Genomic DNA, 26105 nt, shown 5'->3' with positions numbered 1-26105 from the left:
ACTGACTGAACCACCTGGGTGCCCCCTCTGGCCCCTTTTTAATCCTCGGTCAGTGGCTCAGGAGGCACCCCTGACCTTTCAGAGGCTCCCCCACACTGGGTCCCAGAGTGGTTTTGTATACACCCCGCGGCCTTTAGTTCATTTCCTACCCTCCCAAACTTCCTTCCAAATTTCGTAAAAATCCTTCAAGCTTGTGGTGCTTTAAGAGACCAAGAGAAGTTTCAAATTATCGATGCAGGTCAGCAGAGGAAAAACTTCACGACCCAGCAAACACACAGCGACCCAGAACTCCCCTGGGGTGGTGGAAACAGTGTGTAATGGCTTTCCTAAGGATGAATTGTGCAGTTTGAAAATGACAGTCACTTCTGGGCCCTGGGTCTCCAATCCAACCTGGGTTCTGCTGGCTGCGCAGGCCTCCTGTGACCAAGCCGGGGGCCCCCTCAGCTAGCCTGTCCCTCTTGAGACCCTGGACCTACCCTGTCTTCCTCTTCCTCCACAGGTGGCCGTGCTCACTGTCACTGAGCGGGCAGTGCTCCCAACCCCAGTTGCTCCTGGGGACCTCGTCCCACTCTGGGGTTCCCCAGCAGCCCAGGGCAGCCCTGGGGATGGAGGCCTCCGAGGTGAGTGTGTCATGGTGGGGGAGGGGTGCTCCCACATGGGAATGAATCAAGGGAGTGATTCCAGTCCCCACCCCAGCTTGACCCTCTTCTGGGCCTTGGTCTTCTCAGTTCTCCAGTGGGCCGGAGGGGATGGGCCTGGCCGCCCCACCGCCCCTTCCCCACACGGTGGAGCTGGGGGCAGGGACCCTGGATGACACTGACCCCTGCCTACCTCCTTGCCCCAGGGCTACCCGGAGCCAGAGAGAACATGAGGGCCCCACTGCTCCCTCAAGATGGTAGGTGCTGGCTAGGGTGCTGGGGCCAGGGTCAGGGCAAGAGGAAAGCCAGAGCTGCCAAGCTGATGAACTTTCTCCCCCAGATCGAGTTGGCGCCCAGGGACTTCCTGGGCCCACCGGTCCCAAGGGAGACACTGGCAGCCGAGGCCCAATGGGGATGAGAGGCCCGCCAGGTGAGTGCCCACAGCACTGACCCCCCCCCCCTCAGCTACCCAGCTTAGCCCTGTCAGTGAACCCTTTGTTGGCCAAAGGTAGCCTGGGCCCCTTCTATCCACTTGTGTCTCAACTCACTCACCTCCACTTGCGCCATGGCTCCCTGAAGCCCTCTCTTGCCTTCACTGGACCCATGCTTCCTAGGCACCTACCCTAGCAGGCTCTGAGCTGGGCACTGGGGTGGGCTCAGACCAGTTCATGCCTCCCGGAGCTCCCAGACCAGGGGGAGGGGGGCACCTAGGCAGAGGAGGAACAGCAATGCCCCCCGCCATGGGACCAGTGTTCTTCTGGGGGACGTTGCAGGTACGGAAGGCCCAAGGAAGTAAGCGGAGACCCAGCCTGGATGGGGTAGGGGTGGGAAGGGCTTCCTGGTAGGATTGACATCTTAGCTGAAGCCTAAAGGATGACTTGAAGGGAACACCAGGCAGAGCAAAGACTGGTAGAGCGAACAACTCATTCAAAAGCCTGGAAGGGAAAGGAGAGAACATCCTGGAAATCAACATTTCCTAAGAATCTACTAAGTACCAAGTGTCCATTGTCCTAAAGCCCCTGAAGAGGGCTGTCCATCCCTCTGATAGATGGCCAAGGAGGTCAGAGCCAGGACAGTCCTGGGCCTGTGGCCTCTGGAGCCCCCTTATACTCTGCTCCCCCAGGCTGCCTTCTCCTGCCTCCTTGCAACCACCCTTGGGCTTCCCTGCCTCCTAGATACCCACCAACTCCCTGGTTCCATTGTAGGTCCTCAGGGCCCCCCAGGAAGCCCTGGCCAGGCCGGAGCTATGGGCACTCCTGGAGAGAGGGGACCTCCAGGCCCACCAGGGCCTCCTGGGCCCCCTGGGCCCCCAGCCCCTGTCGGACCACCCCACACCTGGAACCCCCAGTATGGTAAGTCCTCTGGGGTCACGTCAGATAATGGTGGGGGTGGGGACAAGGCCGGCATAACCATTACCCCAATACCACTGCTATCTACCTTCTGTTTACCAGGCTTGCCTTTGGTCAGCTACGTGTTACCTAGTCTTCTGACAGATGCCATTGTCCTGCTCTGTTCTCAGATGAGGAAAACTGAGGGCAAGGGAGGGGTGATCACATAGCCAGGACATGGGGGAGGGGGGCCAGCTCAACCCAGGCATCCTCTAGAGCCTGTGCTTGGAAACCGCCGGCATCAGGCCCTCCTGCCAAGCCTTGGAGCTGGCCAGGGTCCAGTCCTCAGAGTACCGAAAGCTCCAGGCCTGGCAGCAGGAAATGAGCTCTGCGCTCCCTGGTCCTGTGCTCAGAGCCCCTTCCGCCCAGGAGGGCCCTGATGTGTATCCTTCGCCTCGTCCCCAGCCTGACCTCCATGCGTGCTGCCAGTGGTCAGACCTTGGAGTGCCCCGTTCACCCCCTACCTGTGCCTTTTCTTTGATGTATGGCTGGGCACCATTCATTTATTCCTCCATCCAGCCATTCATTCCATCTCACCACTCCTTCTCCTTCCCCAAGCCTCAGTTTCCTCATCTGTACAATGGAGAGAGCGACTATAGAGTTCTCCCAGAGCTCCATGACCCCCACACACAGAAGCCCAGCGCAAAGTAGGTTGTCAGTAAACAGTAGCTTTTATTAGTGTCCCCATCTGACATGTGCAGTACGGGCTCAGCAAGCTGGATTGTTGCTAGATGTCACGAGTTAGACTGTGGTAGGGTTAGTACCCAGGTCTCCCTGCCTCCTGGTCCCTGTGTGACCAATACTCTCCACCCTCCCCATCCCTAGAGCAGCTGTCCAGGAGCCCCAGCCACACGGCAGGCTATCCCACAGGGCAGTCACAGTCGGCTTGGCAGAGGGGGCAGGTACAGACTGACGGTCATGCTGAAGCTCAGCCTGCTCACTCACCATCTTTCCCTCCCCTCCAGGGGACCCCTTACTGTCCAACACCTTCACTGAGACTAGCAGCCACTGGCCCCAGGGACCATCTGGACTCCCAGGCCCCCCAGGGCCCATGGTAAGTTGAGTCCAGGTCCAGGGTAAAGGGTGGGGCTGGGAAATGGCAGAGGGGCCTTAGGCTGTGGCTCTCAGGAGGGTAGTGAATGGTGGACTCCTGGCATTGTACTCTGTTTCGGTCCTGAGGACATCCGTCTTATTCCAGGTCCCTGGACTTCCTGGTCCATGGGCATCCCTGGGAGTCTGGACACATGGTGAGGTAAATCTCGGTGCTCCCAAATCTGTTCCATCCATTCATCCACACACCCGCTTATCAGTCCACGTATCTGTCCATCCATCCAGGCATCATCCATCATTCATTCATTCAAGCATTTATGGAGCACTTAATACGCAAACTACTTTCCATAAATCTTTTCATTCAGTCCAATAAGGAGAAGCAAGCATTGTCCACACTTGCGGCCCAAGAAAGATAGAGGTCTTGACCTAGGGCTGCTGCCAGCACATGGCAACTTCCAGGTCAGGGACAAACTCTCTGACTCCGGGCCATAATTCTGAACCTGAGCTGTACAAAGTCACTGCTGTGTGCCAGGCCCTGGGAGTGTGGGAAAGAACCAGATGCCAAGCCAAACTGAGGCGCCCTCCTCTACCCCTCTGCCCCTACAAATCCCTGCCTACCCCATCTGCCTCAGCACAAGACTGAGGCCCTGTCTTATTGCTCAGGACCCCCAGGCCCCATTGGACCCAAAGGAATCTCCGGCCACCCAGGAGAGAAGGGAGAGAGAGTGAGTACTGAGGCAGCCCCCTGGTGGAGGATTCTGGGAAGTCCTGGGTCATACCCCCCAATAGCTGACTTCATACCTCTCCTCCCTCCCACACAGGGGACTGCGTGGGGAGCCTGGCCCCCAAGGCTCCACGGGGCAGCGGGTGAGTGATGTTGCCCACCCTACAGCACCCCCCTCCAGGATCCCACAGGTCCAGACCCCTGCTCTGGCTCCACGTGCCACAACCAGAGCTCCCAACCCTCCCTCCGTCCAGGACATGGGGCATCTCTCTCTTTCCTTGTCCCTTGTCTTCTGGGTCCTGTTAGGATCAGGTCACATCCCTCTCCCTCACTTGGCTCTTTGTCTCTGTACTGTTTCTCTCTCTTTCCTCCTTGTCTCTGTCTCTCTGACCCTCTATTTTTCTCTCTTTTCACTCCCGTCTTTCCAACTATGCATGTAGATTTGTCTATTTCTCCCTTAGTTTGGTCAGTTTTTGCTTAGGTGTTTTGAGCTTGTTTTTAGGTGCATAATGTTCAGGATTCTAATGTCAATCTTATGAAATTAATATCTTTCTCTCTAGTGATTACTCCTTGCTCTGCATTCTGCTTTGATACTAAATTAAACATACCAGCTTTCTTATACTCAGCATTTGCATTGGTATATCTTTTTCAGTCCTTTTCCTTTCAACCCTGTCTTTCTATTCAAAGTCTATCTCTGGGGGCGCCTGGGTGGCTCAGTGGGTTAAGCCGCTGCCTTCGGCTCAGGTCATGATCTCAGAGTCCTGGGATCGAGCCCCGCATCGGGCTCTCTGCTCAGCAGGGAGCCTGCTTCCTCCTCTCTCTCTGCCTGCCTCTCTGCCTGCTTGTGATCTCTCTGTCAAATAAATAAATAAAATCTTTAAAAAAAAAAAAAAAAAAAAAAAAAAGTCTATCTCTGGTTAACAGCATATACTTGGGACTTATTTTTTAAACAGTCTTGACTGTTGAGTACATTTACCTTTAATGATATGTAGAGTTATTGATACGGTTCCATTTAAGTCAACCATCCCACCATCTTGCGATTTGGCCTCTCTTGACCCCATCTTTTAATTTTTTTCCCTTTTTCCTGTCTTCTTTTAGACTGAATACTGTCTACAGCCCCATTTTATCTCTATGACTTTGTGTTATTTTTTCACAGTTGCTCTAAGGATAACGATAGGCATCCTTGACTTATCACAATTTGCTTGAATTAATATTATACCACTTCATGTATAAATAGGAATGTTTCAACTGTATAATTTGCCCCCTTCTCACCTTGCTCTATCACTGTCATTCATTTCACTTTTGCATTTGTTATAATCCCCACAATACATTGTTGTTACTGCTTTAAACAATTGACTTTGAAAGAAGTTGGGAAAATAGTCGTTCATATCTACTGATACAGTTATCATTTCTAACGATTTCCTATAGCTCCAGATTCCATCTGGTATCATTTGTCTTCAGCCTAAAGAACGTCCTTTAGCTCTGCCTGTATGGGTCTACTGGCAACGAATCCTCCCACTTTTGTCTAAAACTGTCTTCTGAGGCTCCTGGGTGGCTCAGTGAGTTAAAGCCTCTGCCTTTGGCTCAGGTCGTGATCCCAAGGTCCTGGGATCAAGCCCTGCATCGGGCTCTCTGCTCAACGGGGAGCCTGCCTCCTCCTCTCTCTCTGCCTGCCTCTGTGCCTACTTGTGATCACTGTCTGTCAAATAAATAAATAAAATCTTAAAAAAAAAAGATAATTTCAGTTGAATATATAATGAGAGTTTGGCAGTTTTCCTCCCTTTTAGCACTTTAAAGATATTGTTCCATGGTCTTCTGGCTGATGTAGGAAATGACAACTTCTCATGAGAAATTGGCTGTGGTTCTTGTTCTGCTGTACGTACTACGTCTTTTTTCCTTTGGCTTTTAAGATTTTCTCTTTACTCTTGGTTTTCAACAGGTTGATCATGATGTAGTTGGGTATGATTTTGTGTTTACCCTTCTTTGGGTTTGCTAGGATTCCTAGATCAGCAAGGTTGCTGAGATTTTTGTTTTGGTTGGTTGTTTTTTTATCTAATTGATAAAATTATCTCTACAGCATTTTGGGGGGGTTCACAGAAAAATTGAGCAGAAAGTACAGAGGATTCGCGTATCCTCCCTGTCCTCACATACGCACAGCCTCTCCCACTATCAACATCTCACGTACAATGGCACATTTGGTACAATTGAATCCACAATGACACATTGTCACCCGAAGTCCATAGTTTACACAACAGTTCCCTCTTGGTGTTGAACATTCTGTGGTATTGGTAGATGAATGTATTCACCATTGTCATGTCATACAGAGTGGTTCCGCAGACCTAAAAATCCTTGGTGTTCCGCCCAATCATCCCTCTCCCCTCACTAATATGCATTTAAGTTTCTTCCGTGTCTTTTCATGGTTCGATAACTCATTTCTTTTTGGCTGTAAATAATATTCCATCATATGTCCCACAATTTATCCATTCGCCTACTCAAAGACACCTTGGTTGCTTCCAAGTTTGGGCAGTTCTGAAGAAACATCCACGTGCAGATTTTTGTATGGACATGTTTTCAGTTCATTTGGGTAAATGCCAGTGTGTGCAATTGCTGGATCTTAGAGTATATTTAGTTTCATAAGAATCTTTTCTGTAAGAAACACACTGTGTGTGTGTGTGTGTGTGTGTGTGTTCATATGTGGTAAGAACACTTAAGATTTACCCTCTTAGCAAATTTCATTTACACAATACACTATCATCAACTACAGTCACCATACTCTATCTTAAATCTTCAGAACTTCGTCATGTTATAACTGAAAGTTGGTATTTCTTTATCAACCTTTCCCCATTCCTCATCCCCTGCCCCAGGCCCTGGCAATCTACTGTGTTTCTGTTTCTATCTGTTCAATCTTTCTTTCTTCCTTCCTTCCTTCCTTCCTTTCTTCTTTTTTTTTTAAGATTCCACATAGAAGTAATACCACACAGTATTTGTCTTTCTCTGTCTGGTTTATTTCACTTAGAATAATGCCCTCCAGGGTCATCCATGTTGTTGCAAATGGGAAAATTTCCTTCTTTTTTAAAGGATATATAATGTTCCATTATATATACACACATATATGGGGTGCCTGGGTGGCTCAGTGGGTTAAAGCCTCTGCCTTCAGCTCAGGTCATAATCCCAGGGTCCTGGGATTGAGCCCTACATCAGGCTCTCTGCCCAATGGGGAGCCTGCCTCCCCCTCTCTCTCTGCCTGCCTCTCTGCCTACTTGTGATCCCTGTCTGTCAAATAAATAAATAAAATATTTAAAATACACACACACACATATATATATACATACATACATACTGTAATAAATCCCTCTTCGTCATGGTATATAATTCTTCTTATACATCTTAGATTCCATTTGCTAAATTTTGTTGAAGAATTTTGCATCTATGAGATGATATTGATCTTTCAATATCTCTTTTCCTTTCTTGTACTTTTGTCTAGTCTTGGTATTAGGGTAGCACTAGCCTCATAGAATGAGTTAGGGTGTGTTCTCCCATTTCTATCCTCTGAAAGAAATTGTAAAGAATTGGTATAATTTCTTCATTTTTTTGTTTTACATGTGAGTGTCCAGTTGTTCCAGCATTATTTGTGAAAAAGATTATCTTTGCTTTATTGCATTATCTTGCTTCTTTATCAAAGATCAGTTTAATTTGATTTCTATTTCTGGTCTCTCTGTTCTGTTCTGTTGATCTATTTTTCTCTTTTTTCTCTTTTAATTATCCTGGCTAGGAGATTGTCAGTTTTATTGATTTTTTTCTCAAAGAACTAGCTTTTGGTATTGTTGGTTTTCCTTATTGATTTCCTGTTTTCAATTTCATTGACTTCTCTAATTTCTATTATTTCTTTTCTTTTACTTGCTTTGGATTTAATTTACTCTCCTTTTTTTCTACTTTTCTAAGGTCAAACTTAGATTATTGATTTTAGATCTTTCTTCTTTCCTAACATATGCATTCAGTGCAATAAATTTCCATCGACTCATTGCTTTTGATAATTTCCACAAATTTTGATAAGTTGCCATTTTATTTTTATGTCGTTCAAAATATTTAAAAATGTCTCCTGAGACTTCTTATTTGACCCATGTGTTACTTAGAAGTCTATTGTTTAATTTCCAAGTATTTGGGGGAGTTTCCAGTTACCTTTCTGTTATTAATTTCTAGTTTAATTCCATTATGGTCTAAGAACATGCATGGTATGATTTTTAGTTCTTTGAAATTCATTGAGATATATTTTATGGCCCAGAATGTTCCATGTAAGCTTGAGAAGAATGTGTAATCTGTTGTTGGATGAAATGGTCTATAGACATCAATTGTATCCAGTTGATTGATGGTGTTGCTGATTTCAACTATGTTCTTTCTCATTTTCTGCCTAACTGTATGTGTCCATTTCTGGCAGAGGATGTCAGAGTTTCCAACTGTAACAGCGGATTCCTGTATTTCTCCTTGCAGTTCTATCAGTTTGGGGCTTGTATATTTCGAGGCCCTGTTGTTAGGCATATACACATTAAGGATAGTTGTGCCTTCATGGAGTACTGATCCTTTCATCATTTTGTATTGCCCCCCCCTTTATCCATGATAATTTTACTTTCTCCGAAGTCTGCTCTGTCTGCTCTGGTAGTGCTAGTATGGTATATCTTTTTCCATCCCTTGGCTTTATATGTGTCTTTTTTTTTTTAAGATTTTATTTATTTGACACAGAGAGAGAAAGAGAGATCACAAGCAGGTAGAGAGGCAGGCAGAGAGAGAGGGGGAAGCAGGCTCCCCGCCGAGCAGGGAGTCCAATGCGGGGCTCAACCCCAGGACCCTGAGACCATGACCTGAGCCAAAGCCACCCAGGTGCCCTGTGTCCTTATATTTAAAGTGGGCTTCTTCTAGACAACATACAGTTGGGTCTTGGTTTTTTTACCCACTCTGACAATCCTTGACTTTTAATTGGTGTATTTAAGCCATTGACATTTAGGGGCGCCTGGCTGGCTCATTCGGTGGAGCGTGCAACTCTTGATCTCAGGGTTGTGAGTTCGAGCCCCATGTTGGCTGTAGAGACTACTGAAAAATAAGTTTTTTAAAAAAAAATTTTTAAAAATAAAGAAATTATTGAAATTTAAAGGGATTATTAAATTAATATTTACCCTACTTTTTACTGTCTTCTATTTGTTGCCCTTAATCTTTGTTCCTATTTTTCTTCTACAGTTTTTCAGCCTTTTGCAGTTTTAATTCATTTGATATAATTCCACTTTCTCTCCTTTCTTAGCATTATCAATTGTACTTCCTTTTTCACTTTTTTTTTTTTTTAGATTTTATTTATTTATTAAAAAGAGAGAGTGAGAGCATGAGAGGGGAGGATGTCAGAGGGAGAAGCGGACTCCCCGTGGAGCTGGGGGGGCCAATGCAGGACTTGATCCCGGGACTCTGGGATCATGACCTGAGCCAAAGGCAGTGAGTGGCTTAACCAACTGAGCCACCCTGGTGCCCTCACTTTTTTTTTTTTTTTTTTTAAGATTTTTTTTTTTTTAATTTGAGAGAGAAAGTAGAGAGAGAGCATGAGCAGGGGAAGGGGCAGAGGGAGAAGCAGGCTCCCGGCTGAGCAAGGAGCCCGACATGGGACTTGATCCCAGGACTCTGGGATCATGACCTGAGCCAAAGGCAGACGCTTGACCGACTGACCCACCCAGGCATCTCCCTTTTTCAGTTTTTGTAGTGGTTTCCCCAAAGTCTGCAATATACATTTACAACTAACCCACCTCTACTTGCAAATACCTTATGATAAAATATTCTCCATGTTTCCCTCCTTTTCCTTATATCATTGCTGTCATTCATTTCACTCATATATAGTTACATGTAAGTATATCTATATATACACATACACACATATGCGTAAGCATACATAATTAAATACATAGTTGGTATTATCATTTTGAGCAAAGCATTTTCTGTCAGATCAGTTAAGAATACAAGAAACAAATGTTGCATTTTGCCTTCATTTATTACTTCTCTGATGCTCTTCCTTTCATTATGTAGATCCCGAGTTCTGACTTATGGCTTCCTTCTCTTTGAAGAATTCCTTTTAACATCTTTGCAAGGCAGATCTACTGGCAACAAATTCTGTCAGTTTTTGTTTTTCTGAGTAAGTCTTTCTTTCTCCTTCACTTTTGAAGGATGATTTTACAGGGTACACAATTCTAGGTCAATGGTTTTAGTCTCTCAACACTTTAAATATTTCACTCTGCTCTCTTCTTGTTGGAATGGTTTCTGAGGAGAAGTTGGATGGAAGTCTTATCTTTGCTCTTCTAAAGAAGTTGACTTTTCATCTGGCTTCTTTCAAGACACTTTTTTTTTTTTAAGTAATCTCTACATCCAACATGGGCTCAAACTCACAACCCTGAGATCAAGAGTCATATGCTCTACTGACCGAGCCAACAAGGCGCCCCTTTCAAGACGCTTTTTTATCTTTGATTTTCTGAAGTTTATTTTTTTTTAAGATTTTATTTATTTATTTGACAGACAGAGATCACAAGTAGGCAGAGAGGTAGGCAGAGAGAGATGGGGGTGGGGAGCAGGCTCCCTGCTGAACAGAGAGTCCGATAAGGGGCTCGATCCCAGGACCCTAGGATCATGACCTGAGCCGAAGGCAGAGGCTTTAACCCACTGAGCCACCCAGGTACCCCTGATTTTCTGAAGTTTAAATATGATCTGCCCAGGGTGTAGTATTTTGGGGGACATTTATCCTGCTTGGCGTTCTCTGAACTTCCTGGGTCTGTGGCTTGGTGTCTGACAATTTGGGAAAATCCTGTCATTATTCCTTCGAATATTGCTTCTGGTCCTTTCTTTTTCTTCTCCTTCTGGTCTTCCCATTACATGTGTTGTACTTTTTGTACTTGTCCCATCATTTTTGGATATTCTGTTCTGCTTTTTCAGTCTTTTTTTCTCATTGCTTTCCAGTTTTGAAAGTTTCTAATTATCATATTCTCAAGTTCACAGATTCCTTCCTCTGCCACACCCAGTCAAATGAGCCCTTCAAAGGCATTCCTCATTTCTGTTTCGAATGTTTGATCTCCAGCATTTTTTTCAAATATACACGCGAAGAATTTTTAACCTGAAAAATCTAAATGATATCAAATCATATATTCATGTGCCCAATACCAAGCTTAAGAAATACAACCTTATCAGTGACTTTGAAGTCCCCCATGTGCCCCTCCTGTCTCACTTTCTCCTTGAAAGGTATCTCTAAGGGAATATGAAATCTTGGCAGGAAACTGAAGGACTTGTGACTGCAGGTAACGTTTTCAGTATTTTTTCCTGCTCTAGGTAGAACGTCAGGAAGGGGACAGTCTGGGAGATAAATGGCTGATATTCTGTTGAATTTGTATTTCTAGACCGTGGCTCCCGATACTAGAAAGCAGGGCCTCTGCTAGAACTGAAGTGTTTCTTCAGAAGCCTGGGAAGAATGGGATGACCCTTAGCTAATGGACTCTATGAAGAGCACCTCCAACAAAAATCTAGCAGTTTCTTTTTGATTCTTAGAATTTCCATCTCTCTGCTCAGATTATCCATTTGTCCTTGCATGTTATCAATTTCTTCCATTAAAGCCTTTAGCATATTAATCATAGTTGTATTTTTTTTTAAGGATTTTATTTATTTATTTGACAGAGAGAGATCACAAGTAGATGGAGAGGCAGGCAGAGAGAGAGAGAGGGAAGCAGGATCTCTGCCGAGCAGAGAACCCGATGTGGGACTCGATCCCAGGACGCTGAGATCATGACCTGAGCCGAAGGCAGCGGCTTAACCCACTGAGCCACCCAGGCGCCCCATAGTTGTATTTTTTAAAAGATTATTTATTTAGTTGAGAGAGAGAGAGGAAAGAGCACAAGCAGTGGGGAGGAGCAGAGGGAGAGGAAGAAGCAGACTCCCCACTGAGCAGGGAGCCTGATGTGGGGCTCAATTGTAGGACTGTATCCCAGGACCCCAAGATCATGACCTGAGCCGAAGGCAGACGCTTAACTAACTGAGCCATCCAGGTGCCCCATAGAGTTGTTTTTTTAAATTCCTGGTCTGATCATTCCAACATCTCTGCTATGTCTGACTCTGGTCCTATTATTTGCTCAGTCTCTAAAACTGTGTCTTTTGCCTGCTAGTATGCCTTGTCATTTTTAAAAATTTTTAATTTACTTTCAATTTAATTAACATATAGAGGATTCGTTTCAGAGGTAGAAGACAATGATTCATCAGTTGCATACAACACCCCGCACTCATTCTGTCACGTGCCCTCCTTAATGCCCATCCCCCAGTTATCCCATTTCCCCCCCAACCATCTCCCCTCCAGCAACCCTCACGTGGTTTCCTATAGTTAAGAGTCTCTTGGGCACCTGGGTGGCTCCGTCAGTTAAGCGACTGCCTTCAGCTCAGGTCATGATCCCGGAGTCCTGGCATCGAGTCCTGTATCTGGCTCCCAACTCCTTGGGGAGTCTGCTTCTCCCTCTAACCTTCTTCTCACTCATACTCTCTCTCACTGTCTCTCTCTCAAATAAATTAAAAAAAAAAAAAAAGTCTCTTATGGTTTGGCCTCCTTCTCTGTTTATAGTTTCTATTTCCCTCCCTTCCCCTATGTTCATCTGTTTTGTTTCTTAAATTCCACATACGAGTTCAAAATAGGTAGAAGACCTAAATGTGAGACAGGAATCCATCAAAATCTTAGAGGGGAACACAGGCAGCAACCTCTGTGACCTCAGCTGCAGCGACTTCTTGCCAGACACGTCTTCAAAGGCAAAGAAAACAAAAAAATAAACTATTGGGACTTCATCAAGATAAAAAGATTTTGCACAGGGACGCCTGGGTGGCTCAGTCAGTTAAGCATCTGCCTTCGGCTCAGGTCATGATCTCAGGGTCCTGGGATCGAGCCCTGAGTCAGGCTCCCTGCTCAGTAGAAAGTCTGCTTCTCCCATTGCCCCTCCCTCCTCTCACCCCCCGCACCTCTCACCACCGCCCACTTGAGTTCTCTTGTGCTCGCTCTCTCTCCCAAATAAATAAAAAATCTTGAAATGCCATTTAAAAAAAAAAAAAGTGTTAAAAAAAATTAAAAAAGCTTTTGCACAGCAAAGGAAACTATCAACAAAACCCAAAGGCAGCGTACAGAATACCTTGTTATTTTTTGTCGGAAGGTAAACATGATGTACTTGGTGAAAGGAACGGCAGTAGAGAGACTTTAGTGATGTAGTGGTTAGGTGTGCAGGGGGAGGAAGCATCCTGGAGTCCTGTTGTTAGGTCTCAGTCTTTCCCTAAGCCTGTGCCCCTGGACTGTGAACTTCAGCAGCACTGCTTAGTTTTGTTTTGTTTTTTTTTTGTTTTGTTTTGTTTTGTTTTTTAGTGTTTTTTGTTTTGTTCCCACCCCCCAGCCCCTCACACCCCGTTAGGTGGGACAAGATGCTTAAATGGGAGCTGAGCTGGGCTATTTCTGTTCCCACACATGGAAGGCTAAAGCTAGCTATACTCGGGTATTTCCTTCCCCCAGGTCAATGAGGCTCTGATAAGACCCCAACAGTTGGGGCACCTGGGTGGCTCAGTGGGTTGGGCCTCTGCCTTCGGCTCAGGTTATGGTCCTGGGGTCCTGGGATCAAGCCCCACAACGGGCTCTCTGCTCAGCAGGGAGCCTGCTTCCCCCTCTCTCTCTGCCTGCCTCTCTGCCTACTTATGATCTCTGTCTGTCAAATAAATAAATAAAATCTTTAGAAAAAAAAAAAAAGACCCCAACAGGTTAGGCTCGCATAAAAAAAAGTTTCTCCTGAGAGCAGGCCCTGCTGAGAACAATAGAATGCTCTGGAGTGTTTCAAAATGGTTCCTTTCACCCTCCTCCTGCTGAAAGCGCCAGGAGATTTTTCTACACAGGGCTCCTGTGTAAAACTCACACAGATGTGGGGATTCCCCCCAAAACCAGGTCCCCCTGGAATGTTGAACTCTCAGAGTTGGCCACACCGAGAGTTGGCCTCCAGCAACTTGTCAGTTGTGTTTACGTTTTTCTACCCGGCACTGGTTCCCAGGGAGGCTTCTGCTCAGTAAATCACAATCCGCCCCTTTCTCCAGTTTCAGGGGGGCAGTGGTTTGTCCTGGGACCTCACTGCTTTGATGGCTCTAAGAAGAGTTGTTGATTTTCCATTTGTTCAGCATTTTCCTTGTTATTAGGACAGAATGGCAACTTCTGAGCTCCTCATGCGCCATGCCAGAAATGAAAAGTCTGGTTTGTTTCGTTTTTATATCAGATTTAGAGACGAAATTGGTTAATATTTCCTCAACTTATTTTTTCTGTTCCTATGCTACCTTCTCTCCTTCCGGGACTTCAGTTCTACCTAACACCCTCTCTTGAGTTACCGAGGCTCTGTTAATTTTTTTTAAGTATTTTTTATTCAAATAATCACTCATGACCCCCAAAATCCAAAGTCCTGTGCTCCTCCACCTGAGCCAGCCAGGTGCCCCAGGCTCCCATTATTTTTTCTTTTTTCTTTTTTTAAAAAATATTTTATTTATTTGGCAGAGAGAGAGAAAGAGAGATCACAAATAGGCAGAGAGAGAGGGGGAAGCAGGCTCCCCGCCGAGCAGAGAGCCCGACGCGGGACTCAATCCCAGGACCCTGAGATCATGACCTGAGCCGAAGGCAGAGGCTTAACCCGCTGAGCCACCCAGGCGCCCCCCATAATTTTTTCTTCAAATCTTTTTTCCTCTTCGTGCTTCAGTTCGAGTTGTTGCATTGACCTATCTTCAAGTTAAGCGCTTCTTTATTCTGTCCTGGCCAATTTTCTGCTAATCCCTGCTAACAAAGTCTTTATTTCAAGTATGATCCTTTTCATTTGCAGGATTTCCGTCTGATGCTCTTCTAAAATTTCCGCAGATCTGAAAAGCCCCATCTCATCACCCATTATGTCAATTCCACTACATCCGCTAACACATTTATCACAGATTTTTTTTTTTTAAGATTATTTATTTATTTATTTAACAGACAGAGATCACAAGTAGGCAGAGAGGCAGGCAGAGAGAGAGGGGGAAGCAGGCTCCCTGCTGAGCAGAGAGCCCGATGCGGGGCTCGATCCCAGGACCCCGAGATCATGACCTGAGCCGAAGACAGAGGCTTTAACCCACTGAGCCACCCAGGTGCCCCTGCTCCTTTATTTCTTAAGTTCCATATATGAGTGAAATCACATGGTGTTTTTCTTTCTCTGACTTACTTCACTTAATACTCTCTAGCTCCATCCATGTCATGGCAAATGGCAAGATTTCATTCTTTTTTTTTGGCTGGGTAATATTTCATTTTATATATATATATATATATATATATACACACACACACACACACACACACACACACACACATATATATATATATGCTCTATCTTCTTTTTTTTCAACTTTTTTTCTTTTTAGATATTTTATTTATTCATTTGAGAGAGAGAGCGCACAAGCAGGGGGAGAGGCAGAGGGAGAGGGAGAAGCAGAATCTCCGCCAAGCAGGGATCCCGATGTGGGACTCGATCTCAGGACCCTGGGACCATGACCTGAGTCAAAGGCAGATGCTTAACCGTCTGAGACACCCAGATGTCCCAATACTCTATCTTCTTTATCCATTCATCAGTTGAAAGACATTTGGGCTGTTTCCATAATGTGGCTATTTCGATGGTGCTGCTATAAATATTGGGGTGCATGTATCCCTTTGAATTAGAATTTTGTATCCTTTGGGTAAATAGTCAGTCCAATTGCTGGGTCATAGGGTAGCTCTATTTTTAACTTTTTGAGGAGCCTCCGTACTGTTTTCCGAGTGGCTGTACCAGTTTGCACTCCTACCAACAGTGCACTGAAGGTTCCCATTTCTCTTCATCCTCGCCAACACCTGTTCTTTCTTGTGTTGTTGATTTTAGCCATTCTGACAGGTGTGAGGTGATCTCATTGTGATTTTGATTTGGGGCATTTCCTTGATGACAAATATGACAGATATTTTCAACTTTGAGCCTACTAATTTCAATAACTGGGTTGGCTATGGATCTGCTTCTACGGACTTATTTTTCTCTTCATTGTGGATCACATTTTCCTATTTCTTTACATACCTAGTAACTGTCCATACTGGACAATATAGATAATAAAGAGAATCTGGATTCTATTATCTTCCTCTGAAGAATGTTGATTTTTGGTCTAGAGCAAGGGTTGGACTCAGCTTTGTGACTTTAGGATGGGTAATTCATGGACTGTCCAAGGATTGTGGGGGGGGTATTTATGTAGATTTCACTCCCCTAAGTGGCTCCCTGCTTTCTAGGATTTCCTTTCAATTTCCTCCTCTGGCAGTCTCAACTCCAACCTGTGATTCTTCAGCCCTGTAAGACTAAAGCTTCCTTTTTGAGCTATTTGCCAGGCTGAAGGGCGGGGTGGGCCCTCAGGAGAAAAACCACAAGTATGTAGTGTGTGTGTGTGTGTGTGTGTGTGTGTGTGTGTGTGTGCGTTTACCGAGGGCAGTTCAATTCTTTCAAAGGTCAAAGAGCCTCCAGTTTCTGGCTGTTCTTTTATTATGTTTCATTGCCTTTAAATCATTATGTTAGTCCAATACAAACCACAGTCTCTCCCAGTCTTTTAGTGTCTCCTTCCCTCTTTCTCCCTCTCCTTCCCTCCCCAGCCTCCCTTCCTCCTTCCCTCTCTTATTACCTCTACCTCGGTCTCTCCTTGCAGGGAGAACCTGGCCCCAAAGGAGACCCTGGGGAGAAGAGCCACTGGGTAAGCTCCAGCCAAGCCCAGACCTCCTACTGCCCCTCCCTGCCCTGGGCACTCAGGAGATCAATAGGGATAGGGGCACCTCCTCTAAATCCCCACTGCCACCCGGGCTCCCAGGAGGGAGTCTTGACAGATCTCCACTCTGGCCCGGTCCCCATTGTGTCCCTCTCAGCCAGGCAGGGCCAGCCTTATCAGCAGGCCCCACGCTCTCTGTCTCTGTCTTCGTCCCTGTCTCCGCCTTCTTTCTGTGGCCTTGCCAAGCCAGGGTGACCCTGCCCATTCCTCCTGGGTGGTTTGGGCTGACCCAGTCCAGACTGCACCCTCCGCCTCCATGGCCGCTTCCCAGCAAGGGCTTCGGCTTCGGCTCTGCCTGCAGAAGAAAGGGAAGCATGAATACCATGTCCACATGTAACAATGGGACAGGGGGCCTTGAGAAAGCTGTGAAGCGTCGGGAGGGAGGCATTGACACAGTGAGGTACACTGGGACCCTGTTGGAAAAAGGATAAAGAACCTAGATACCACTGTACACCTAGGAAATCCATGGATCATGGGAAGGGAGGCCCACAAACCATTATGATTACATTGTACATGGTAAATGAGGTCAGGAGACCTAGACTCCACTATTCTCAAAAGAGCTATAATTAATACAAGGTCCCAGACACCATCATATACATAGGAGAGCCATGGGGAGAGGGAGGAGAGGCCTAGAAACTAACATTGCATAGAAGAACCACTGAAAGTGAGATGAGGAGATCTAGAAACCACAATACACAATAGGAAACCCATGAAGGTTGAGAAGGCAGGCCTAGAAACTCACATAGGAGACATAGCATATATGAGAAAGGGGACAGAGAAACCACATGTGGGGTCCTAGAAACCTTTACAATCATTGGAGATAGTTGCAGTGAATGAGTTCCCAGGCCTAGAAATCTGCCCACCCAAGAGATACATGGGGGGAGGTCCGAAAGTCCCACAGTGCAGGACTTGGAAACCATTGTGACCTAGACATTTGGAAAATGGGTGGGGTAGGGCAGCCCCCCGACAGGAGAGAAAGCTGGGAAGCTATTCAGAAGGCTGGTATCAGGCCTTTCCCCTGCCCCCTCCCTGGTGCAGTCTGGCTGGGGTGCCCTACTTACCAGCAAGTACTTGTAACTGAGGACATGGGATGCACCCAGAGCCTGCCTTGCCCTCTCTGCTCCTGATTGTGGGGTCAGTGATGGATACAGCCGTGGGAGCCCCTCACCCTGCATGAGCCCTTCCCTGTGTCTTCCATGACTTCGGGGGCCCTGCTACCTCTCTGGCAAGCCTCTCCCAGCCCCCCACACTCACTCTACTCCCCACACCCCCTTTCAGCCCCTCGTGGTTCCAGAACCTCTTAAGCACACTGCTAGTATGGGCACAAGCTGGGCTGAGGTCAGGCAGACCCATGTGAGCCCAGCCCTGTCCCTCCCCTAGGTCCCTTCACTGGCCATTCCCAGCCTGGGAACTTGTTTCCCTACTCAGCCCAGGAGAGGTAGGAAAGATGACATGAGGTTGAGTTAGACTATGCAGCTCCATTCCTGCATGGGATTCCAAGAGGAGAACAGATGCCTGAACTGTCCCAACCCAGGCCTTGAACTCAGGACCACCTTGTGGGACAGGCTGCCCAAGAGGTAGCAGGGCCCTTGCCCATCCTCCTGCCTCCCCGTTGCCCACCTGTACTTCTGTCCCTGCTTGCCACATGCCTGAGGGGGGCCTGCTGGGCTGGGGTCAGCATGAGGCTTTGGGGACTGGGGGACCAGCTCTGTTGGGGGTAGGTGGGCATGAGGTCCAATGTGGGGAAGGGCCCTAAGGGGGCTTCTCTCCACCTACCAACCCCCAGGAAGACCTGAACCACTGGCCCGACTGTGGCTCAGCAGTGACACCCAGTGGTCATAAGTATGAACTGCAGGTTCTGCCCCCAGAGTGACTGAGATGAACCAGCCAATCTAGACCAAAGTTCGTATCCCTCATTTAGACAGGAAAAACTGAGGCCCAACTCCGCAGAGCAAATTGTTGGCAGAGCTGGAACTGAAGCCCAGGATGTTCAGATCCCAGGACCGGGGAAACCCTCCCCTCCTCGGTGGGTGCCAGGCATATAGACATGATTTGGACACAGTCCCCACTCTTAAGGTGGTCGCAGTGGGAGGGAGAACAGACCAGTAACCAGCAGCAACAGGACTGAGGGAGCTCAGCTGTGATGGGGAAGGATCTGGCATCCTCTTGGAGGAGGAGATGGGGGCTAAGGCCTGAAGGGCGTGTCAACCAAACAAAGGTATTCAGGCTGAGCAGAGAGAACATCATGTTCAAAGGCCTTAGGGCTGGCGTAATCCTGGGGTATTTGAGGAGCTGCTGATACTTGGCATGGTACAGTGTGACAGTCAGGGGTGAAACAGAAGTCAAACAGGCTTTCAGGACTTAGGCGGCCATATTGAGGAATTTGAACTTGGTTCTGTGGACAGTGGGGAGTTATTGAACTATTTAACAGCAGGGAAGGGACACAGTCACATTTTCATTTGCAAACAGTTCATCTGACTGCCTTGTGAAGGATGGATGGGAGAAGGGGGGCAACACGGGAGAAGCAGAAAGAGAGATGCCAGAACGGAGTCTGTTGTGGTCATTCTGGCAAGTGACCGTGGGGGCTGGAACCGGCAAGGGGGATGGTGAGGACGGATGGCTGTCCATGGACTAAGCGATCTGTGGTGCTGGTTTGACTGTGAGGGGGAGCAAGCAGTTCAGGCAACCTTTACAGTAGAGAGCCCAGAGAAGCAGTGCCACTGGGTTCTGTCCAGGGAAAATGGGAGCTATATTAAAGCTGAGTGGAGCTGCCGGGTGGGGGGTTGTGCCCAGCAGGCCCTGGACACTCAGACCAGGCCGGGAGGGGACTGCGACGTTATCAGTGCAAACAATAGGCCACCCATCTTGGAAAGGATCCAAATAACGGAACTTTGACGTTTTCCTTTAATTTTCTTTTTTTTTTAAGATTTTATTTGAGAGAGGGGGAGAGAGTACTAGCAGTAGGGAGGGGTAGGAGGAGAAGCAGACTCCCCGTTGAGCAGAGAGCCCAACACAGGGCTCAATCCCAGAACCCTGGGATAATGACCTGAGCCAAAGGCAGAACCTTAACCGACTGAGCCACCCAGGTGCCCCTTAGCTGTTTGTTTGTTTTTAATTTAATCTAAGATTTAATCAACACTCATGCATTGCACTTGATTGTTACATCTCTAGTGCCTTGTAATGTAGAACAGTTCCTGTCCTTTTCTTCTTCCTCTTGACTTTGTCTTTTTGTGAGTACCCTGCCATCTAGATTTGTCTGGTTGTTTCCTGGTGATGAGAGGCAGTTAAATGCTCTTGGCAGGAGCACTAGCGGACGCACTCTTATTACACTTTCCTGGACGTTCATGGTGTCAGCTTGTCCCCACCATTCATGCCCGGAGTGGCTTAGTGTAATTTTTGAAGGTCATCCATTTTTAGATCCTGCTCCTGTAATACTTGAAGAGGGATTACTTTGGTGTGGCCCGTGGTGACCCTGTGACCCTTAGGCTGCAGTGGCCAGTTAGTGGCCTGAGGGCAGCCCTAAACTGGTGATGTGGACAGGACAGCTGAGTTGTAATGGACAGTCCCAGCAACGCCACAGGAGGCTCATGGACACATTAGGCGGACTCTCGGTTGTTAGATGTTTTGGTGAACCCTAAAGGGTGGGTTTCTGCTATAGCATAGTCTGCCCCAATCCCTTCAATTAGTCTGTACTAAGTAAAGGACGCTGAGAGAGACTCCCAGATATGTCAGGACTGGAATAGTTCTATTTGCTGTCCTGGTGCTCTGTTGGAATTCAGATATCGACATTCCAGAAATAGCTTTAGTCTGGGCTAGGAAAGAGGAAGAGGTGAGGGAGTTTGGAAGTTCAGCCAGACCGTGGACCCCGTTCTGGGGAAGGAAAGGACAGGCCGACAAATTGGAAGTCAAGGTGAAGGCTGGTCGGAGTGCCAGCTGACACTGCTGCGGGAAGTGGGGGTGGGGGGCACTGCCACATCCCTGGGCCTGGGGACTGCAGACCCCAAAATACTGCTTAGAAGGGAGGGTGGGGCTGGGGGCCTGATCCCAAGACATGCCGAATATGGATTTGAAATAGGCAGAGCCCAGGTAGGGAGGAGGCCAAAGTGAGAAGGGCTGGGGAGTGGACACCTGGGCCTGAGCCTCAGCTTTTCCATTTTTGAGCCCAACTTCCCAAAAGTGATGCCACTCAAATGTTTTCTCATTTTACTTGTACGTATTCATTTTGATGTGAATGGAAAGGACATCCATGAGTAGCCTGTTCGCACTGATGGAATTCATTAGAGATTAATGTAGTATTAAGGCAAAAAGGGACTCCATTGAAAGACTGTTAAATGAGAATGCAGGTGGCCCAGGGATGGGGCAGGAACCATGCAGGTGTGAGGCAACAGAGATTCAGGGGTACCCAGTGACAGCCCCCAGGGCAGGCTCTGGGACAGCAGCGCAGCCCCTGTGGATCTGCAACCCCCGGCCGCCAGTGCAGGGGTGTGGGCAGAGAGCAGCCAGCTGGAACCCATCAGAACTTACCAGAGGGGGCTGCTTCCACCTGTCTTGCCCCGCCCCCACGCCCCCCCACCCCGTTCCCTCCTGGTCTTGTCCTGCCTGTCCGTGGGCCCTGGGGCTGTGGCCGGTGGTGTGGGCTGCAGGTGCATGTCCAGGGTGGGGCATGGGCCACCAACAAGCTTTGCAGGGCCCCTCCCTTGCCCCCTTCACGGCTGCATCTGTCTCTTTCCTCCGCAGGGGGAGGGGTTGCACCAACTACGCGAGGCTTTGAAGATTTTAGCTGAGAGGGTTTTAATCTTGGAAACAATGATTGGGCTCTATGGTGAGTAGAGACAGACAGACGGACAGACAGCCCAGCCCCCACCCACTAGCCTTCCCCAGGCCCTCTTGGGGTGGAGCTGCCTGGACCCAGCCGTGAGGCTGGAGAAGGTGCCTGCCCCAGGCTGGGGAGGACCTGAGAGAGCAAGACCACCCTTCCCTTGATGGCTGGTCCCTCCTCCACAGGTGAAAAGGGGGCCCCAGAGACCTGGCCCCCCCACCTCTGTGGCCAGACCTGGGCCTCCGAGCATTGTGGGTAATGTGTTTTCCAGGCCTACAGGGAAAGCAGAGGTGATAGATTTTGAGTTTGGAAGAAATTAGGGGTAATGGAGCCAAACTCCAGACCAGCAGGGGATTGTGGGTAACCGGGCCAGACTGCAGCAGAGCAGGGGGTCATGGGTCACAAAGTAAGGCTTCATTCAGCTCTCCATAAATCGTGGGTAACAGAGCAAGCCAGTCTCCCAAGTCCACAGAACAACAGGTCACGGAGCTAGGCTCCAGAAGCACAGGGAACTGTGGGTGACGAAGCCAGGCTTCCCCACTAGTTCCAACCTCCCCTCCCCCAGAAGCCCCCAGAGGCTCTCACAGGGCAGTCTTCCTGGCCCCAAGTATCTCCCTTACAGCTGCAGGTCGCCTTCTGCTCCTCCTAACCCATCCTGCAGGTCCCTTTAGGGGTCGGAAAGAGCCAGACCCCCACCCCAGGCCCTTACCCACCACTGTCGCCACTCATCTGCTCACTTGAGGAGCCAGTCAGAGGAGGAGCCCTGCCCCCACTCACAAGGGGAGACTGAGGTCTCAGTAGAGACTCACACCCAGGCTCCTGCCTCGAAGCCGGCTGGTGCCTGTCTCCTACACCGCCCCCCTCGGCTCCCCGGCCCAGCCCTCGGAGGCCGGACTCGCACCGTCGCTCTTCTTGATCTCCCATCAGGCTCCTAGCTTACAGAGCTTCCTGCAGCAGCAGGCTCAGCTGGAGCTCCTGGCCAGACGAGTCACCCTGCTGGAAGCCATCATCTGGCCAGGTAACGGCAGGGCGGGCAGGTAGGGGTGGCCCCTTCCAGGAAGGGCCCGGGGACACATAAGTCACCTCCTACTGGTGGCCCCAGACCAGCAGAACTCCTCTAGTCCTTCCAGCCAGCCAGCAGACAATCAGACAGTGCCTGACACCTTGCTGGCACAGGCTCCCAGATCAGACAGACCTGTTCCTATTCTCAGGGAGTGTAGGGTGCAGGGGCACAGGGGTCACCCTGGAACTGTTAAACCCAGAGTGAGGAACATCACGGTGTGGAGCAAGTGCTGAGAGCACAGAAGAACCCCGGCCCCGGGCTGGGGTGTGTGGGGGAGGGCTTCCTGGAGGAGGTATCCTCTAAATGAATCTGAAGAGCAAGGATGATCATTGGTAAACAGGCAGAGGAACAGCGCAAGCCAAAGCCAAGAGGCTAGGCTGTTCTGTGAGGTTGCTAGGGAGTGACAGCTGAGGCTAGAGAATCTGGCAGGCCCCGGTTTGAGAAGGCTTTTGAAGGGAGGTAGAAGGCACAGAAGGAGGGAAGACGCCAAGTACGCAGCACCCCTCCCCGTGCCTGGCTTTCACAGTGGGGCTAAGGTTCTCCCCATTAAACCGGAGCCCGTGGATGGTCGTGGAGAGAGGCAGAGATTGTCCGCCCTCAGGGCTGAGCTCCGGTCCTCACCTACCCGCTAAGAGGCCCCCACGGCCGTACTCCTTCCACCTCCAGCTACCCCATCTCACAGCCCAATCCTAGTACATCAGCGCACAAAGGCCTGGGACATCATGTCCAACTTCGCATCTGTTTTACAGATGAGAAAACTGAGTCCCCAAGCAGAAAGGAGGGCAAGGATGACAGCCAAGCCGACTTCATTCAGCAAAACTGTAGGGCACACCTGCTGAGGAGTGCCAGGTCAGGGGGGACACTCTGGGCCCATCAAGTGAAGGGGAATCCTCAGGGTCTACAGAGATGAGGGCCATGGGCGACAGGAGCACCAGAGGATGTGAGTGAGCGGCCATTGCCTCCAGCTGTGGCAGGGGGAAGTCTTCCCAGCAGACAGGACCCTGGGACTGGGTCACGGAAGATCCTTAAGAGTGTGTGAGCAGAAGATAGAAAGGGCAGCCCCGACAGAGGCCTGTGTGGACAAAGCCCTAGAGGCTAGAAGGAGTATGGGGTCTGCTTCCCAAGTTCCTCCCACCTTGCCACGGGGTGTTCTTTATCTTTTCCAAAACATCAGTGACCACCTCCCAGACCTCCTCCCCCTCTCACAGATCAGGGCCCAAGGACCAAATCCCAGGCTTTTTCAGGTGTCCCTCACCTCCTCTCAGGACTGGGAGAGGAGCCGGAAGGGACTGTAGCCTTGGACCCGTAGCCTGTCTTCTCTTTAGTCGCCTCTATCCAGCAGCCCAGGGAGGGAGTGGTGGTCACCTGAGGTGGTCACGCCCACTCACTGTGGCCACCAGCCTGGGAGAGTGACCCCACAAGCCAGCTTGAGTCTTGACCTGGAAGGGGAGGTGAGGGGAGAAGGGAGCAGAGAAGAAGGAACTTTCCCCATTGTCCATCATACACAGCAGGCACTAACTAAATATCCAGATTGGGCTCATGTTTAGGTTACAATCAATAATGAGGCAGTAGCAGCCGTCACACATCCGGCCCACTGGGCTGGGGGATTTAAATCCAGCCCTTTTAACAAGCTTTCTGGGTGGGTGATACCATTTCACAGATGAAGAAAACAGAAGTGCAGAGAGCTCACGTGATTTCCTCAAGAGTCGTAGCAATAGCAGTAGTGAGGCCATAGATCCACTGTAGATCTGTCCTTTAAAGCACTGGCCCAGGGAAACCTAGGGCCCTGAATAGCATAGGGTCAGAATAGCATCTCATGAATAGCACTCATGACCACAGTGACCAGGCCTGCAGGAGACCTGGGTCAAAAACACACCTAGTGACCATTAATCATCCAGCATTTACTGTGAAAACCACCTTCCACTCCTGGTCACCTTAAACACTTAAAGGGTATGACACGGTATTGTCCCCATGTTCCATACGAGGCTCAAAGATTCTCATGACTTGCCCAAGACCACATCATTGATACATGGTGGGACCAGGGTTTGGCCATAGCTGATTGTTGGAGCCTGAGCTCCGTGCTACTCTCCTCCTATGCTCCCTGATTTAGGGGATGAAATACCTTTGACTATGACCACACACACCTGTTTGTCCCAGGGGGCCCAAATATCAGCCTAGAGGTGTATGGATGGCTGGGGCACCCAGGGTCAGAGTGCTAAACAGCTAGGATTATGAGGGCATGGCCTCTGGCAGTGCCCCAGTGGAAAGCTCGTGCTCACCAGAGTCCAAGTGTCTGTCCCTTTGAACAGGACTTTGGAGGCTCAGCCAAGTCCCCCATCCTGGGGCTCTGCTTGAGGGTTCATCTCCCCCCTGGAAATATGGCCCATCCTGATCTACCTGATCCACTTACTTAATGTAGAGAGGGACCGAAGTGTTAGTAGCAGAAGACTTGCTGGAGGAGGTAGGCCTTGCTTGGGTGTTGAAGGATGAGTAGGAACTTTCCGGGTGGCGAGAATGCCCGTTTCTCAGTTTCACTCTTGCAGGACAGCTCATTTCCAGCTCAGGGCCTATTTCACCACAGCCAAATTAGAACTGATTTCCATAATTATTGGAGTTGGCCAGGACCTCAGAGTACACCTGGAACTATCCCTCCTGGTTTTAGAGATGAGACAACTGAGACCCTGGCAGAGATTAGACTTACCCAAAGCTGTACAGTAGGTCCGTGCCAGAGCCTGGCCTTCCTAAACTCTTCCGCACCACAGGTGGCCTAACCCCCAGAGAGGTGGAAAGCAAGTCTATTTCCTGACCTTAGCTTACGCAGCTATGAAGCGGGGATGATTCAGGGCACACCTCTATCCCAAAGTGTGGGAAGGAACTATACTTTTATGGAGCATTCACTCCGTGCTAAGCATTTCAGAAACACGACAGGTTGATTGATTCTCACTTGACAGAGAAAATCAGAGGCCCAGAGTGTTCTCATTGGGTGGGGAGCGGATAATTCCGGGGGAGGGGGGAGGCACTAACCAGTTTGCAAGCATCCTTCTTTCTCACAGCTCCGCCTCCCAGACGCCAGGGCAGAGCATGCCTGGCCGGAGTACCCAGCGCTCCAGCCCCCAGAGGGCTGAAGGGAGAGGGGCACCTCACACAGACCTCACTAACCCTGTCTCTCTTCTTTCCCTCCGGCAGAACCAGAGGGGTCGGGGGCAGGCCCTGCCAGCACAGACACCCCCAGCCTCCTGCGGGACAAGAGGGGAGGACTCGCAGCCAACTACCGGATCGTGGCCCCCAGGAGCCGCAACGAGAGAGGCTGAGGGCAGGGGCGGCCCTAGGGGCAGACCAGGCCAGGCTTCCCTTCCCAGCCTGGACTTGGCCAACTGCCTCCGGGGACCGCCCAGCCATATTTATTCACGTCCTCAGGGTCCCTTCTGCCACCTAGGCCTTCAGGATGGGCAAGTCTTGGTCCCAACTCCCTGGCTCCCTGTGCAAGCCTAATATGAAGCTGAGAAAGGACAGGGGCCTGAGAGAGGGGGGCAGCCCAGGCAAGAGGGGAGGCCTCACTCAGGGCCCTGGG

At 49.1% G+C, this 26105-nt stretch overlaps 1 protein-coding gene across 1 annotated transcript in view; it reads left to right on the top strand.

Annotated features, from left to right (window-relative positions):
- The window catches only part of EMID1 (EMI domain containing 1), a 43846-nt gene extending 18001 nt beyond the window's left edge, over positions 1 to 25845 (top strand). The window contains exons 6-14 of the mRNA XM_047696506.1: positions 500 to 620; positions 979 to 1068; positions 1844 to 1990; positions 2992 to 3080; positions 3709 to 3801; positions 3899 to 3943; positions 16536 to 16580; positions 21390 to 21474; positions 25721 to 25845. Coding sequence (XP_047552462.1) covers positions 500 to 620; positions 979 to 1068; positions 1844 to 1990; positions 2992 to 3080; positions 3709 to 3801; positions 3899 to 3943; positions 16536 to 16580; positions 21390 to 21474; positions 25721 to 25845 — 840 coding nt within the window. The remainder of the gene's footprint in view (positions 1 to 499; positions 621 to 978; positions 1069 to 1843; positions 1991 to 2991; positions 3081 to 3708; positions 3802 to 3898; positions 3944 to 16535; positions 16581 to 21389; positions 21475 to 25720) is intronic.
- The last annotated feature ends 260 nt before the right edge of the window (positions 25846 to 26105 follow it).

This window comes from Lutra lutra, chromosome 12 (genome assembly GCF_902655055.1).
Source record: "Lutra lutra chromosome 12, mLutLut1.2, whole genome shotgun sequence".
Lineage (NCBI taxonomy): Eukaryota > Metazoa > Chordata > Mammalia > Carnivora > Mustelidae > Lutra > Lutra lutra.
Note: the sequence above shows the minus strand (reverse complement) of the source record. Positions and strands in the feature narration are given on the sequence as shown.